Source organism: Emydura macquarii, unplaced genomic scaffold, assembly GCF_026122565.2.
Source record: "Emydura macquarii macquarii isolate MOO-44397 ecotype Brisbane River unplaced genomic scaffold, CSIRO-AGI_Emac_v2 contig_705, whole genome shotgun sequence".
Taxonomy (NCBI): Eukaryota; Metazoa; Chordata; order Testudines; family Chelidae; genus Emydura; species Emydura macquarii.
In genome coordinates this window covers 8,097,712-8,113,603 of record NW_027130842.1, presented here as the reverse complement: position 1 = coordinate 8,113,603, position 15,892 = coordinate 8,097,712, and the positions used below count along the sequence as shown (strand labels likewise).

Below are 15,892 nucleotides of genomic sequence, written 5' to 3'. Positions count from 1 at the left end.
AAGCAGCAAACACTCTGGGTATCCTTGTTATCAGGAACACAGCCAGTTGCCATGCTGGAGCCAGACTGGCAAGAAAAGGGGAAATCAGCAGAGCAATGCAGAGTAAGTCCACACTAGAGCTTGTATGGGGGGTGGGTGGGGGAAAAGGGCAGGCAGGGGCATGGGCCCCTCCAATAATTGGCAGAGACACTGAACTTCAGCCCTGGAAAAAGTGAGCTCCTCCATGCTTGGGGCCATAGTGGAGAGAGCGAGCTCCTCTAGCCATGGGGGGAGCACAATATGCCCCTCCAAAAGCCATCAAATTTTTATTGCTGTGCATGCCCCTGGTCTACACCTGTGGTCATGCATATTTATGTCCCTTTTCTGTGGATCTCCACCACATGACTCCCTCAACTTCCCTTAAAGAACCATGCAGTTTTCCTGCCTCTCTGGCCCTTTCCTGCTAGCTTCCATGTCCATTTTTCAGTGGCTTGTTTGAGCAATCTCAGATGTGATTTAAAAAAAATGTCCACTGCCACAAACCACTCACGTTAAATTTGAAGCTGTAAGGACTTTTCCTGGGAATTCAGAGAAACCTGTGCATAAATGACTTCAAAATCAGAGTATCAAGCTATGAGCTCCTTGTCATTAATGCTGTTAGTGTGATAACCAAAGCCACAGGTTCTCTATGGCAAGTGGACTTAAATTCATGGGTTTAGACATTAGGAACTATTGTGTTCATCTAGTCTGATCTCCTGCATAATACACGCCAAAAATGTCAAACAATACTTTCTGCACTGAGCTATAACTTCTGAAAGAGCTATTGCCTCAATATAGTCACAAGCTTGCTAGATGTCATATGTGATTGTTTCAGATAAACCTATAAAATAGATTTTCTATTGAATTAAATACGAAAAAGACTAATAGTCAGTGCAGTAGATCATGTTTCGTTGTTTGGTTTATTTTACACTTTCCACATTTTCATTTTTTAATGTACCATAGGTTGTCATCTTTAAGTTTGTGGTCCTTTGATATAAATGGAGCAATTCACACCTCTCCAGAACTATTGACTATTTAGGTTGAATGCAAACTCAATCAGACATCACTGCATTGGTTTACACCCGGTTCATATGTTCAAGCTTTTCTTTGCAGCCATGTTAAATAGAAACTGTGTTGGATCCCCAGCTGGTATTATTCTATGTAAGTCCATTGAATTCAAAAAGAGCCATGCTGATTTATCCTAGCTGAGGATCTGCCTAAGAATTTTTGTTTAAATGAAAGATGAAATTTTGGAGCACAATTCTTTGGCGATGGTTGAATTCTATGGCCGTAGAATTGCTGAATACACAGAGCAAAGAAGATGATTTCAGTACACTGGTATAGAAATAATATTAAAGTTTATTTAAATATATAACATTAAGTGATAATTCTAGTCACCTCTAGATGATGGAATAACATTTTTCAAATACAGAAATACTAAATGTTATTGGGTACTTACCATCAATTTCTAATCTTATTTTGATAACTCTAATGAAATATTCAAATTAGCAGAAGCTATATCCAATTCCTGTAGACCTCATCTTTTGACAGCCTGACTCTTGAAGAACATGTAATCAGTCTTAATGTGGTGGCTTGCTGTTTAATTATGGAAATAAATGTCTCCGGATGCCTCTCCAGTGACCTTTGTCTTGACACAGAGGAATAACCTTTTAAGGATGAATGTATTCAGGGTCTATATATGTTCACTTCTGAAAGATTGTTAATTAGATTTGCTTTTCAGGTTTCACAGGTGCATTCTATTCCTAGGTTTAAATCACAAATCCAGTTTTCTTCTATTTTGCCTTTTTCTCCTGCCACGATGGCCTACACTACAAAGTGCTTGATCGCTCTCCTGTGTCGATATAAAGGAGATGACAATAGGAGAAAGAAGCCTCGATTTTTACACAATTGGAGAAGGTTATCAAGTGGTGAAATAAGAGACCACCCGCACCATCTCCAAATATGATTTAATTTTTTTTATATTGCACTCCAAAGAGCACCTGGGCACTGTATGTTTAATAACTGATAATAAACCAATCCTGCTATATTTCTCTCTCCTCCACCATTTCCTCCCCTTTTTACAGAGTGTTGATGGAAGCATACTTAATGACCCAAGAAGTGGAGGGTTATGAAAAGCCTGACTCTTATACCCCTCCCACCTCAGGTTTTATTACTATTATAAACTCTAATTTGTGAACAGGAAAAGGGTTACATCTACTACATTTATTGTTACAATGTGGTCAGATAGATCTAGTCTCAAGCATATTCCATATCCCTTTCTTTTTCTGTTACAGTTATAACTTCCAATAAAACTATGAACTGTAGTATGCTAGAAGCAATAACATCATGAGCTGAAGAGCATAGTGAAAACAGTCTTCTTATTTCACTCTGTTTCCCCTGGTTGCTTGGAAAATGACCATGGCACTCCTTTTACCCCCTTTTATACAATAGTGGGGATTTTGGATTGTTCTTGAATTCAAGACAAAAAAATGCAGCACCATTATTCTAAAGGCGGCAAATGAAGCACAATTAATTATACATAAGTGAAACTCAGATCTTCAAGATGATTCAGTGCCTAATGTTTTGCCCTCTGCTGCTGGGATTTCAAGTGTTAGTCATGCATAATACATTTACAACAGAGAATCCCACACAATAGTGAAAACTAAGCAGTAATTCTTTCTTAAAATAAGTGACGGGAAGATAAAATATAGGATTTTTTGCCAACTGGTAGAAGTTACTCAAGTGCATTCATTCCTAAGTACACTGCAACTATGCACTGTTACAGATACTACATTAATTCGGTATCATTGAAGCTCAGTTGCTATGAATTGTGAGTGTTAGCTTTTGAAAATGAAAGGATTATTGTAGGTTTGTCTCTACAAAGGAAACTTTTTCATTGCAAAAAAATGAATCTTTTTTTTCTTCTAAGATTCATGTTTAATGAGAAGCTTGACATTCCATGGGTAATAACAGGTTAGCTTAAGTCCCCATATGTTATAATTAGATTGACTTTGTAATAATAATTTGCACTTACTGTTACACGGCACCTTTCACCTGAGGATCTCAAAGTACTTTGCAAACACTAATTAAGTCTCAATACCTCCCTGAGGTAGATAAGTGTTACAGATAAACCCTGTAAATGAGATCCTCACCCCCATTTCAGCCTCTTCATGCTAGGCTAAAGGATCAGAGTGGTGTAAGGGGGCTCTAAAAGCCCATATCTGGCCAGGGAAGAATTCCCTCAGTACAAACCCTGGTATAGGGGATATTGCAGGAGGGATATAGCTTCAAGGGATGAGGTTGCATCATGCAGTGCTGTGCTGATTTTGGGCAGTTCTGTAACCCATAGGGTACTATGGAAGGTCTTCATAGCTTGTACAGGCCCTCTGGGCTTTTAAGTTACAGAAGAGGGCCTACCCAACATCCAAAGCAGCCAAGGATGGGAGAATACAAAAGTGGCTTAAAACCCACATAGATCTGTTCCTTCTGGGCTGGGCGTTCTGGGCTGCAAATCACTATGACTTTTGTAAGAACAAGGTGTAATTTTATGGCTATTTTACTGATGTGTAAATGAAGGTGCAGAAAAGTAAAGTTTTGCCTAAGTTCACATAGTAGGTGTGTAGCCAAGTCAAGAGTAAAACCCCAAAGTTCTAAGTCCTCGCACCACCCCTACTTGAAACCACTAGACAGTATTGCGTTTAGAGATTTTTTTAATCATCTATGATGTTTATATCTTTTCTAAATTGGGAATCTTTATAATATATCACTCCCATCTTTTTTGCCCATTACTGTAGTGACTTTTGTAGGGAAATACTTGACTGGCAAGATCTCCTAGACTCAAGGCTGCTTTTGCAATTAACATATAACTCTTCTCATCCCTGCATGGGGTCAACTATGTTGGCAAAGGCAGGATGGGATGACAGTTATGACTCTGGCCTCCATCCCACCCCCACCTTAGGTAGTCTTTTGTGGACTGTCTGTGGTACCTCAGTTAAAGTACAAAGATTACACTCAACCCTGGCTGAAAAGGTGACCTTTTCCTCTGATGATAATTAGATACTTTCAGGTTTTTTGACCATCTCTAGGTTTTACTAAGTACTGAACAGTGTATTTCAACATGATGTATTATGAGTAATTTATTACTTTATTGGGGGGGGGGACGAGGGAGAAGGTTATCCTCCAATACCTGTTGAAGTCCCATGGGGAGTCCTTCTACTGACTTCAATTGGCTTTGATCAGGCCCATATGGCATTAATTACTACCTTTTCACAAAATCACAAGTAAAAACAAATAAAGTATATGTAAGAGAACAACAAATTGGTGTGATTCTGTGAAAAAAGGTCATAAAAGCAACACTAAACAGGTGAATGTTGTTTTATATAAATTATAAATAATACTGCCCAAGGGAAAGGTTTTTAGCAATTCGTGTTTTACCAAGAATAGCACAGTGAGATTCTATATGGTAACAGTGTAATTGTTATGCTATCAACTCTTGCTATGACTTACGTGCACTATACATAAAAATTCAAATTGGCTGGAATATTTTCATAGTGATTTTAATAGTCCTGCAATACATATGTCAGATTTGGAATTTTATAACAGATACAGGCTTCTGGAAAATCAAATACATGCTCACAACAGTAAAATTATTTACTCTACAGATATGTCATATTCTTCCCCCAGACATCACACTATAAAAGCTAAATTCTCTACTTCTTTTCTCTGTTACTATGATATCATCAGATTAGAGCAATCAGAGATCTGAAACAGTTAAGTCATGCAGTTAGACTTTAATTCCAGGGGTTGGGACTGTGCCTCATATATTGGTTTAGGCAGTTCATTAAAGTCCGTCATTAGCTTCAGTTTCCTATTAGCACAATCATTTTAACATCATATTTTTAATTCCTGAGTTCACTCGGTGGTGATTCTTTAAAAAAATAAATTAAAAAAAATAAGGGTTGTTGGAATTTTCAGCACTCTCTCTTTGATTCTGGGCAGCACTGTGGCCCATAGGTAACTGTCCAATTAATGCATCTAAAATCAAACATATAAATTAGACATATATTTGCATTCCTCCTAAAAGAAAGTGTTTTAAATATAGGATAGATTATATATAAAGTGCTGTCTTTTCTCTGATAAGAGCAAACATGAACTTTTTTTCTGACAATTTCCCCAGATTATCTTCAAAAGAAAGAAAATGTCCTGGAAAGGAAAGAAGGAAGGCTGATCTAGGAAGAGGAGAGGAGGTGGGAGAAATAAACATAATGATCAACAGGCTTGTCTATCAAAAATCCTACCATTCAAGGAGGAGTGTGGAAAGTCATATTTATGCTCTAAACCTGTTTGATATAAAGGTCACACAGCTCCAAAAATAGTAAAGGTCTAGCTGTAGAACATGAACATGTGAACAAAGGGATTGAAGCTAGATATTTGTAAAGTGGTAGAAGCACATAAACAAAACTTTCCATCTTAGAATGGCTATATTCCTTTCTGTTTGTAGTATGCTTGGCCCAGATCTACAAAAGGACTTTCACACCTAACTCCCCACTTTAGGTACCTTAGATTAAAATGTAGGCACCAGTGAGAGCCTCGTAAATTCTGTTCAGTTGCTGTTTAAAATCCCTTGTCGCCTACCATTTTTGCCATGAAGTCCCGTAGGTGCCTACGTTTCTGCTTCTGGACAGGTGCATGTGCCTCAATATCGGCATCCAGATGCCTATCTGATGGCTACGTCCCAGTGCAAGCCTTAAACAGGTGAAGATAGGTATTTTCCTGCTTAGAGCCAGATTGGGCCTTGCAGAAGTGCTAAGAACACCTACTGGATCAAGTCCATTCAAAATTGAGGCAGAGCCTCCCTAATTTTCAATCCAGTGGTTAGAGCACTAGCCCCAGATGTGGAAGATCCAGGTTCACTTTCTCTCCCTCCCCCTCCTCCCCCGCCCCCCAGCCTGATGGGGAGAAAGGATTTGACTGGATATCTACCACATCTCAAGAGTGTTGTCCTACCACTGGACTATGGGATACTCTGATGTAGAACTCTCTCAATTGCTCTTGTTGAAGCTGTTCCTCTGTGGATAAATACTTAAATAGTCATTGGGCCAAAGTGTAAGTGAGAGTGACTTTATTGGCTGGTAGTTATGGCATCCACCAGGAGGGTGGGAGAACCAGTGTCTGGTCTCCCTCCTCCAAAGACTATTTAACAGGAGTAGCTTTGACAGGAGAGATTTAGAAAGACCCACATCAGACTATCCCATAGCCCAGTGGTTACAGCACTATCCTGAAAGGCAGGAGAACCCTGTTCAAATACTTTCTCCTGACTAAGTAGAGGCGGAATTGAACCTCGGTCTCCCACATCCTGGAATAGTGTGCCAACCACTGAGCTAAAAGTTAAGGGTGGTGGTGGTGTCACTTTCTTCTCTACTGTTTCTTGCAAGAAATAGCTTAGGCACAATGAGAGGTATCCTAGGTAGAGGGAGATGCCTAAGTGCCAGAGAGGGGTGGAGCTTAGGACACACCTCTCCTAACCAATAGCAGATGCCAGTTTAGGGAAGGAGCTGCCTGGTGTACTAGCTTTTGTGGATCATATTCTTAGGTGCTTCTGTCTCTCCAGGCATTGCATTGGGAGCCTAGGCACCTACCTCGGGCTTTGTGGGCTCCAGTGATTTTCTAGGTGCCAAAAAGTTAGGTGTTGTGACGCTCAGCACCTAAACACCTAAGCTCTTTTGTGGATCCAGGCCCTTGTCCTTGATTGATTTTCAGGGTAGGTACCTGTTACTTAGCTGACACAAATTTATTGATTGTATGTTACCACATCCAAGTATGGAATTGTAATAGAAACAAAGCTGGAAAATCAGATTTCAATGTTAAAAAGATATGGAAAAGTGAAGATAATTAGGCAATGGCTATTGACAGTGACAAGCTGGGTTGTTGTTTACTGAGAAAGAAGAGCTGTGATAAATTTCAACTAAATTGCTAAAAAGATAACTTTGATACCCTAAAAACTGGGAGAGGGGAAAGACATTCAGTAAGAAGATAAATCGGAGAAGAACCAAATTCTGTAATAACTGTCCCAAAGACTCTGTTATAGTTCCTAGAAAACTTCATAGATAGAAATGAAATACTGAGATACTATACCATCCAAGGAAAACCAAATGAAAACATACATTTTAATACACCAATGCTGTACTTTTCTTTTAGCTGTACTACTACTACATCAATGTAAGGTGTCATAAATTAAGTCAAATAGGCTTTATACTTAGGCCTTGTCTACATTAGCACTTATGTTGACAAAACTTTTGTTGTTCAGGAGCTGGAAAAAATTTCCTCCCCAAGTGACATAAATTTTGCCAGCACAAGTGCTCATGTAGCTGCATTATGCTGATGGGTGAGACCCTCTCCCGTCAACATAATAAAATCAGTTTAATGAGCGGCGGTTGCTGTGTCAGCAGGAGAGCATCTCCCGCTGACATAGCACTATCCACATGAGTGCTTATGCTGACAAAACTTATGTCGTTCAGGGGGTGTTTTTTTCACACATCTGAGCGACAAAAGTTTTGCCAATATAAGTGCTAGTGTAGACAAGGCCTAAGTCTTTTGTTACCCAATATTTTAGTTTGTGCAATTGCCCTTTAAATTACAGAGCCAGCATGGTCTGCTTGCCACATCCTTACTGAGTTTCAGGGCATAATTTAAAAGAGCATGGGGGCTACTTCAAATTATATGGGTTAGGCCTTTATGTATATTTTGAAGTTCAGAAAACTAGTAAATGATATCTACATATTCTGCTCCTTTCCCTCCAGAACTATGGCCCTTTTTCCTCCTCTACACACACTATTCTGAATGGCTCATGAAAGAGCAATTACAAAAGTCTGAAGTCATTTTAGAATGCTCTTACATTGATTTGCAGTGTTAACTCTGCTTGATCTCCTTTGATGTGGGAAACTGCAGCTGTGTAAACCATTTGAAAATGTGACTAACTCCATTAAGGCTAATGGGGTTGCTTTAGCTTACACCTGTTTAATTGACATGAGACACCGGTTCGAAGCGCCTCTCTTTGAAAACATATCCACTCCTAACTCCTTGCCTATAATTTACCTTTTGCTTATAAAATGACATTAGATATATACTACGGATACTTCAGCATATATTTCAGATTCTAAAAGAAAGTGTCTTGGGTCCTATTTCTGCAATGTAGCACTGGCAGAAGAATGCTTTTCATTTTGTGAGGAGGCTGCCCCAAAAGCTGTGTTGAGGAAGCATCTAGCTAGAAAGTGATGGGAGTACATTTTGAAACCATACGAATATTACGAACACAAGAAATCTATCAGTGTTACAGGATACTCCTACAGTAGAAATACACACTTTTGAAAATCTAAATTACATACTATGGGCAGGACCTACAATTCTCCTCTGATTTAGGCCTCAGTCCTGCAAAAACTTATGCATATGCTTTTCACTTTATGCACTGTGAGTAGTCCCCATTAATGTAAAAAAAAAAAAGTGTTAAGCATGAGCATAAGTCTATGCAAGATCAGGCCCTTAAGTGCTGTGGACCAGGAGTAATTCCTGTGAAGTCAATGCATTATACCAGTGTAAAATGATGCAAGTGAGTGGAGAATAAGAAGAAAGGAGAGAAGCAGAATACAGACCCTGGATTTCAGAAAAGCAGACTCCCTCAGTGAACTGATGGGCAGGATCTCCTGGAAGGCTAATATGAGCAGGAAAGGAGTCCAGCAGGATTGGCTGTATTTTAAAGAAACATTATTGAGGGTGCAGGAACAAACTTCCGATGTGCAGAAAGAATAGCAAATATGTCAGAAAACCAGCTTGGCTTAACAGAGAAATCGTCAGTGAGCTTAAACACAAAAAGGAAGCTTACAAGAAGTGGAAGCTTAGACAGATAACTAGGGAGGAATATAAAAATATTGCTTGAGCATACAGGGGTGAAATCAGGAAGGACAAAGCACAATTGGAGTTGCAGCTAGCAAGGGATGTGAAGGGTAACAAGAAGAGTTTCTACAGCTATGTTAGCAACAAGAAGGTGGTCAGGGAAAGTGTGGGCCGCCCCTTACTGAATGGAGGAGGCAACCTAGTGACAGATGATGTAGAAGAAGCTGAAGTACTCAATGCTTTTTTTTGCCTCTGTCTTCACAAACAAGATCAACTCCCAGACAACTGCACTGGGCAGCACAGTATGGGGAGGAGGTGAGCAGCCCTCAGTGCTGAAAGAGCAGGTTCAGGACTATTTAGAAAAGCCGAACATGTACAAGTCCATGGGGCCGGATGCAACAAATCTAAGGGCGCTGAGGGAGTTGGCTGATGTGATTGCAGAGCCATTGGCCATTATCTTTGAAAACTCGTGGCAATCCGGGGAGGTCCTGGATGATTGGAAAAAGGCAAATATAGTGCCCATCTTTGAAAAAGGGAAGAATGAGGATCCAGGGAACTACAGCCTCACCTCAATCCCCAGGAAAATCATGGAGCAGGTCCTCAAATAATCTATTTTGAAGCACTTAGAGGAGAGGTAGGTGATCAGGAACAGTCAGCATGGACTCACCAACGGCAATTCATGCCTGATCAACCTGATTGCCTTCTATAATGAGATGACTGGCTCTGTGGATGTGGGGAAAGCGGTGGATGTGATATACCTGGACGTTAGCAAAGTTTTTGATACAGTCTCTCACTGTATTCTTGCCAGCAAGTTAAAGAAGTGTGGGTTGGATGAATGGACTAAGGTGGATAGAAAGCTGACTAGATGATTGGGCTCAATGAGTAGTGATCAATGGCTCGATATCTAGTTGGCAGCTGGTATCAAGCTGAGTGTCTCAGGGATCAGTCCTGGGGCTGGTTTTGTTCAATATCTTCATTAATGATCTCGATAATGGGGTGGATTGCACCCTCAGCAAGTTCACGGATGACACTAAACTTGGGGGAGTGGTAGATATGCTGGAGGGTAGGAATAGGGTACAGAGTGACCTAAACAAATTGGAGGATTGGGCCAAAAGAAATCTGATGAGGTTCAACAAGGACAAGTGCAGAGTCTTCCACTTAGGATGGAAGAATCCCATATTCAGCTATAGACTGGGGACCACTGGCTAAGTAGCAGTGCTGCAGAAAAGGACCATAGGGTTACAGTGGACAAGAAGCTGGGTATGAGTCAACAGTGTGCCCTTATTGCCAAGAAGGTTAATGGCATATTGGGCTGCATTAATAGGAGCATTGCCAGCAGATCGAGGGAAGTGATTATTCTTTATTCGGCACCGGTGAGGCCACATTTAGAGTATTGTGTTCAGTTTTGGGCCCCCCACTACAGGAAGGATGTGGACAAATTGGAGACTCCAATAGAGGACAATGAAAATGATTAGGCCACTGGGGCACATGACTTATGAGGAGAGGTTGAGGGAAATGTGCTTATTTAGTATGCAGAAGAGAAGAGGGGGGGATTTGATTGCAGCCTTCAACTACCTGAAGGGGGGTTCCAGGGAAGATGCAGCTAGTTTTTCTCAGTGGTGGCAGATGACAAAACAAGGAGCAATGATCTCAAGTTGCAGTGAGGAGGTCTAGGTTGGATATTAGGAAAAACTTTTTTACTAGGAGGTGGTAAAGCACTGGAATATATTACTTAGGGAAGTGGTGGAATCTCCATCCTTAGAGGTTAAGGCCTGGCTTGACAAAGCCCTGGCTAGGATGATTTAGTTGGGGTTGATCCTGCTTTGAGGAGGGGGTTGGACTAGATGACCTCCTGAGGTCTCTTCCAACCCTAATCTTCAATGATTCTATGATCTCAATACTTTTTAGTTATCAGAAATTTGCCTCAAACTAACTACATTCAAAATACATTAAAATATATTTTAATACAATATCAACAACTTTCTCTCATTCACATTGTGTTTTAAAGTCACTTTTATGTTTTAAAATCTGCTTAATGTTACACCATTGAGTTGTATTGATTTACGTATTAAGTCTGGTTCTAGATATTTTCCCTCATGTATAGCAATGGACAAACTTGTTTTGGATACCTCATATTTCAGGACAAAATTAATTATATTAGTTTACTGGTGGTCCCTCAGAGATAAGCTAAGATCTAGTTTAAAGCATTAGCCTTTTTTTTAGCATGTTAGTGATGCCCTTTCTTGCCATGCCTAGGCGCTAGAGCCATGCTGCTAGAGAGCTGGGGGCCATTTGGCCCAGAACTGGTACAGAAACAGTGTCTCTGCATGGATGATGCTGGCCAAGTGCAACTCCCTGGGAACCCACCAAGCTTATAGGGCTGGTCTATATGTTGAAGGAACTGTGGGGCAAACCCTTTCCCCGTCAACAGAATAATTAGAAACTCCCTGAGGGAATCTTTGTAGATTCCTCCTCCTGCAGCTTTATTTTATGGGAGAACCATCCATCCCCTTGGTAGGATTTCTGTAGCCCATAGGACTAGCCTGCTTACTTGCATAGATAACTTTTCTTGTGAATGCATTTAATTGCTTGTTTAATTATAATAGGTTTATAGATTTATATTAGAGTATTTTGATTGTAACACAAGAAACCTACAGGCCACATCCTGTATGATGAGCTAAGGCAAGTTAGCATATATATGTTTGGAACTTTTAGCCTAAATAAGTGATGAGCCAAAACATAAAGTATATATATGTTTGTAACCTTTATCCTAGATAAATCAGGATGCGTTAAGATAGAGAGGCTGCCTCAGTTCATGTCCTCTGTATTTTTAACAGGTACACCATGAAGAACGTGATCAGGTCAGAAATAGCAGAAGTGAGAATGACCAAATTATCTGTAAAAGGTATGGATACATCATTAATAAGCACAAATATGCCAGCCTATAGAATAAGTGCATCCTTATATTTTGTGGGTGAGGAAATTAAGTTTGGACATGGAAGGAGAGCACATAGCCATAAGAGGGGCAATGCACCCTGTTAAGTTAGCTCTATCTACATAGTTCATTTTAGTTCTAATTTGACCCACAGTTCATGTCTTCTATGGGTTTTATAGCTCCTATAGTCTTAGCCTTAATTTAAATCTTAATCTCAGTTCTTAAATTAGTTGAGTCAAGCTCTAAATTAGACATTATAGCCTTTCTATAGCTCTTAGCTCTCTAGCCTCTCCTAAGCTCTCCACCTCCCACTCGAGAATTGAGGAACTGGACATCAGCATACATGAGGCAAAGATGGTCCTTTGTCTCTTACCACCAGATATCAAGGAAGGATGTGAGTATATTAACCTAAAATATTCTATAGTATATAATACAACAGGTATCTCTAGAACAATATTATTGCCTTTGTAATTCTGATTATTATCCATTTTATTATTATTCTATTTTATCTCGATAAAAGTCTTTAAGGCTATATTTTGTTCTCAGTGTATGTCCCCTTGTCATACATCCCAACGGTCCTTACAAAACTGTGTAGACTGATTCTGGGACAAAAACCTTATCATCATCTGATCAGATTAATTACAATCCCTATTCTATAAACAATAATATTAAGCACCTAAAATTAGGCAGCCGCCAATGAGAGAGCTAGAACTCCTGTGGCTGGAATTCTGATTAATCTGTATGAGCTGAGCAGTAACTTCCTAGGGGCAGGAACTACCTTATTTTGGTTCACAATCACTATGTAGTACTATGCACAATGTTAGCATTAAAACAATACTCAATAGTTTACTACTACCCCTAAATCAGATGCTTGGTGGAGCTTCATCCCATTTCCAGCACTAGGCTGTCCTAAATAAATAAAGGCTTTCTCTCCATTGGAGGTTTTTTTTTTTTTTTTTTAAAAACAATGGATGTCTTTAAGCCAGGGCTTGTCCTTAAAATGTTCTAACACAGAGCCCTCCTCAGCTGCACATTTTTCACAGGCCTATGAGCTTTGCTACACACAGGAGTTGCCAAGTTTCAGTCAGAAGATTGTAGAAGACTTGACAGGACTGGAACTCTTTTTTTTTTTTTTTTTTTAAAAGATGAAGCCCTGCCCACCAACTCCAGAATGCATTGCACATATTCAGTCTCAGTATTTAGACTCTATAATGTATAAAATTCCAATACCTTGTTGATCAATATTTTTAAAAGATTTTTTTTCAAAAACAAAAAATACATACATTTACCTAAAAAGCACATTGAACAAAATTTAAATGAAGCAATTTCTCTTAATAGTCTTTTTTACATGATGAAAATTAACTCTTGGCAGTAAGTGCTACTGAATTGGTGTTGTACACAGTTTAACTGCAAGGATAGCCAAGGACCAGCATGTATAACTGCGACTTAAAAACTATTAACTAAAGAAACAATTTTACTGGCAATCCTCAAATAGCGGTTTTTCACTGTACATCCCTGAAAGCTAAGACACTGGCCTAGGACTTGAAATCTGTGGTCAGTTCTGGGCAGTTTTATCTCACCGCTCATCCTGCTCTCTTAGTTCAAGTACCCTGTCCCCAGGAGTAGGTGCTTGCTGATATATATGGTAGGTAATTTTCAAAGCCACTGCACAGAAACTCAATCAACACAGTTCCACTCCACTCCATTAAACTTTGACTTTATTAATTGCAAGTAAGCCCATGAATGAACTAACTTAAGAGTCCCTTCCTGGCACCTTCAGCCAGGTCCCAGAAATGCCCCCACTCCAGGCAGCAAGCCTGAACTCTCTTCAAATGGTCCTTGCCTACCTGCTGGAATTCAACTGAACATTCCATGGGGATTCCTAGCAATCAAAACTGCATTTACAGAGACCTCAGATGTTACCTCACTGTTTCAGGTCCAACCACAGGCCTCACTTCCCCTACAAACCCATACATAAAATAATACTAACTTTACCTAACATAATCCACAGGCATCAATCCTTCAAACACTTCTATGTGTGAGTAGGTGTTTGCAAGACTGGGGCCTTAAACAGTAAGCTATTCAGTATAGACACTATCTCCTTATTTGTACGTACAGCTCCTTGCACCTAACCTCTACTGGAGTTTTACAGATTCTGTAATTTAAATGCTATATATATTTATATAGCATTGTATATATAAATGATATATTTATGTATGTATTTAAAGATAGCATTTATATATAAATAAATATATGCTATAAATAATATATATATTATAATTATAATGCTATATTTAAAAAGGTAGTTGGCTATAAAACCAACATCTTTCTATATGAAGAAGGGAATGGCTGTTGATTTATTGACTTTTGTTCAAACCTTTTAGCTGTGTTTATGTGGTCTGTAGCAAGGATAAAAGATATTAGGTATATTTAGGATATAAGGATGAAATATAAATATTAATTCATGTTGTAAGCCTCCATCTTTGTAAAATGTTTAGCTTAGCCAAATCAGGCTTTAGAATAAATTAACTATATTGAAAAGTTAAATTAACATAAGTAAGTTAATAATGAACTTGCTGATATTGCATCTATGTTTGTGATATAATGTTGTTTTGAAAATAAATGTTCAGAAATGTTGTCTGTGAAAGAACAGTAGACACCACAAGATGACCATTGGTAGCTGGGGTGAAATGTTTAGAGGCCTGTTCCTTAAGAACTGCCTATGTTACTATGATAAGGTAACATAAATGTTAATAAGGGGACCACACAAGTTGACCTATGGAAAATGGGGCACCCCAAAGTAGTGGCATGTGGAGGTTCAAATAAGGAAAGGGGTTAAAAAGCCCTTGAAAAGGTATGAATCCTAGAGGGTATAAGTGTTATTATCCGTTATGAAAGCTGTATCCCCAACCCAGTGCCTTGAGAGGCGATGCCAGGATGAAGACAACAGTGAAGGTGACGGTGAGGACGATAACAGGGTTTTTCCACAAGGGGTAGCGTGAGTAATGCAAATACTCCCTGTTCTCCATTGGTCTCTCCGTCCTTTACCAGCTTGCTGTCCCAGCTGCTCCCCAACCAGTGACTGTTAGGAGCAGAGCCCAGTGTTGTCCCTGTTGCGCACAGGGGGCCCCGTTTGTTGCTCACTTCTCCACTGTAGCGCTGGGCCTGAGCTCCCCTGGCCGGGGCTGGGTAACCCGCAGGCGCAGGGAAGGTGCAGCTCAGTGGCTGCTGCAGAGAGGGGCGCCCGGGAGGGCAGCAGCAGCAGCAGCCAAACTTCGCACACAGAGGCGCTAAACCACGCGCTGTCCCACAGGGCCTCGCGCCTCACCCGCGTGCCCGGCCCCGGCGGTTTTCTCCTCCAACCGCCCTTACCCGCCACACTTCTTGCGCATGCGCATAAGGCCCGGCTCCACGCCGGCGCCCTGCGGCTCAGCGAATGGCGCGCTAGCTCCCCGCCCTACTTTCGCGCCTCACCTCCCCCCCCGCCATTCGTCAGCGTCCAACGCGTTCACGTGATGACGACAGAACCCGGAAGTAAGCGAGGTCACTCGCTGCGGTCCCTCTGGCGGTGGGGGAAGGGATAAATCATCCGGGGGGGGGTGCAGGGCGAGTCCGACAGACTCCGCTCCCTGTGCGGCTGCGTCCGCCTTCCCCGCGGCTAGCCTGGGAGACGGGCCGGCCGCTGCCTGCCTGCCGGCCATGCTGTTCCGCTTCGGGGTGGTGCTGCCGCCGGCCGGGCTGGCCGAGGGCCTGGCGCTCATGGTGGCCGGCTCGCGGCCGGAGCTGGGCCGCTGGGACCCGCAGCGCGCGCTGCCCATGAAGCCCGCGCGCCCGGCGGCCCCGCTCCCCGCCCCGGAGCCCGCGCTGTGGCTGGCGGAGGCGGCGCTGCCCGACGAGGAGGCCGCGGGCACCTTCTGGTACAAGTTCCTGCAGCAGCGGGGCGCGGACACCGTCTGGGAAGGTAGCGCGGCGGGGCGCGGCCGCCGGGATCCCTCCCTGCCTCCCCCTGCTCCCCGCCGGCCCCTGGCCCGGCCCATGGGTTCAGCCCGC

General features: G+C 41.4%; 1 protein-coding gene across 1 annotated transcript in view; it reads left to right on the top strand.

Annotated features, from left to right (window-relative positions):
• Positions 1-15,169: 15,169 nt before the first annotated feature.
• Positions 15,170-15,892, top strand: part of EPM2A (EPM2A glucan phosphatase, laforin) — a 57,686-nt gene continuing 56,963 nt past the window's right edge. Inside the window, exon 1 of the mRNA XM_067542362.1 lies at positions 15,170-15,803. Coding sequence (XP_067398463.1) covers positions 15,542-15,803 — 262 coding nt within the window. The 5' untranslated portion in view covers positions 15,170-15,541. The remainder of the gene's footprint in view (positions 15,804-15,892) is intronic.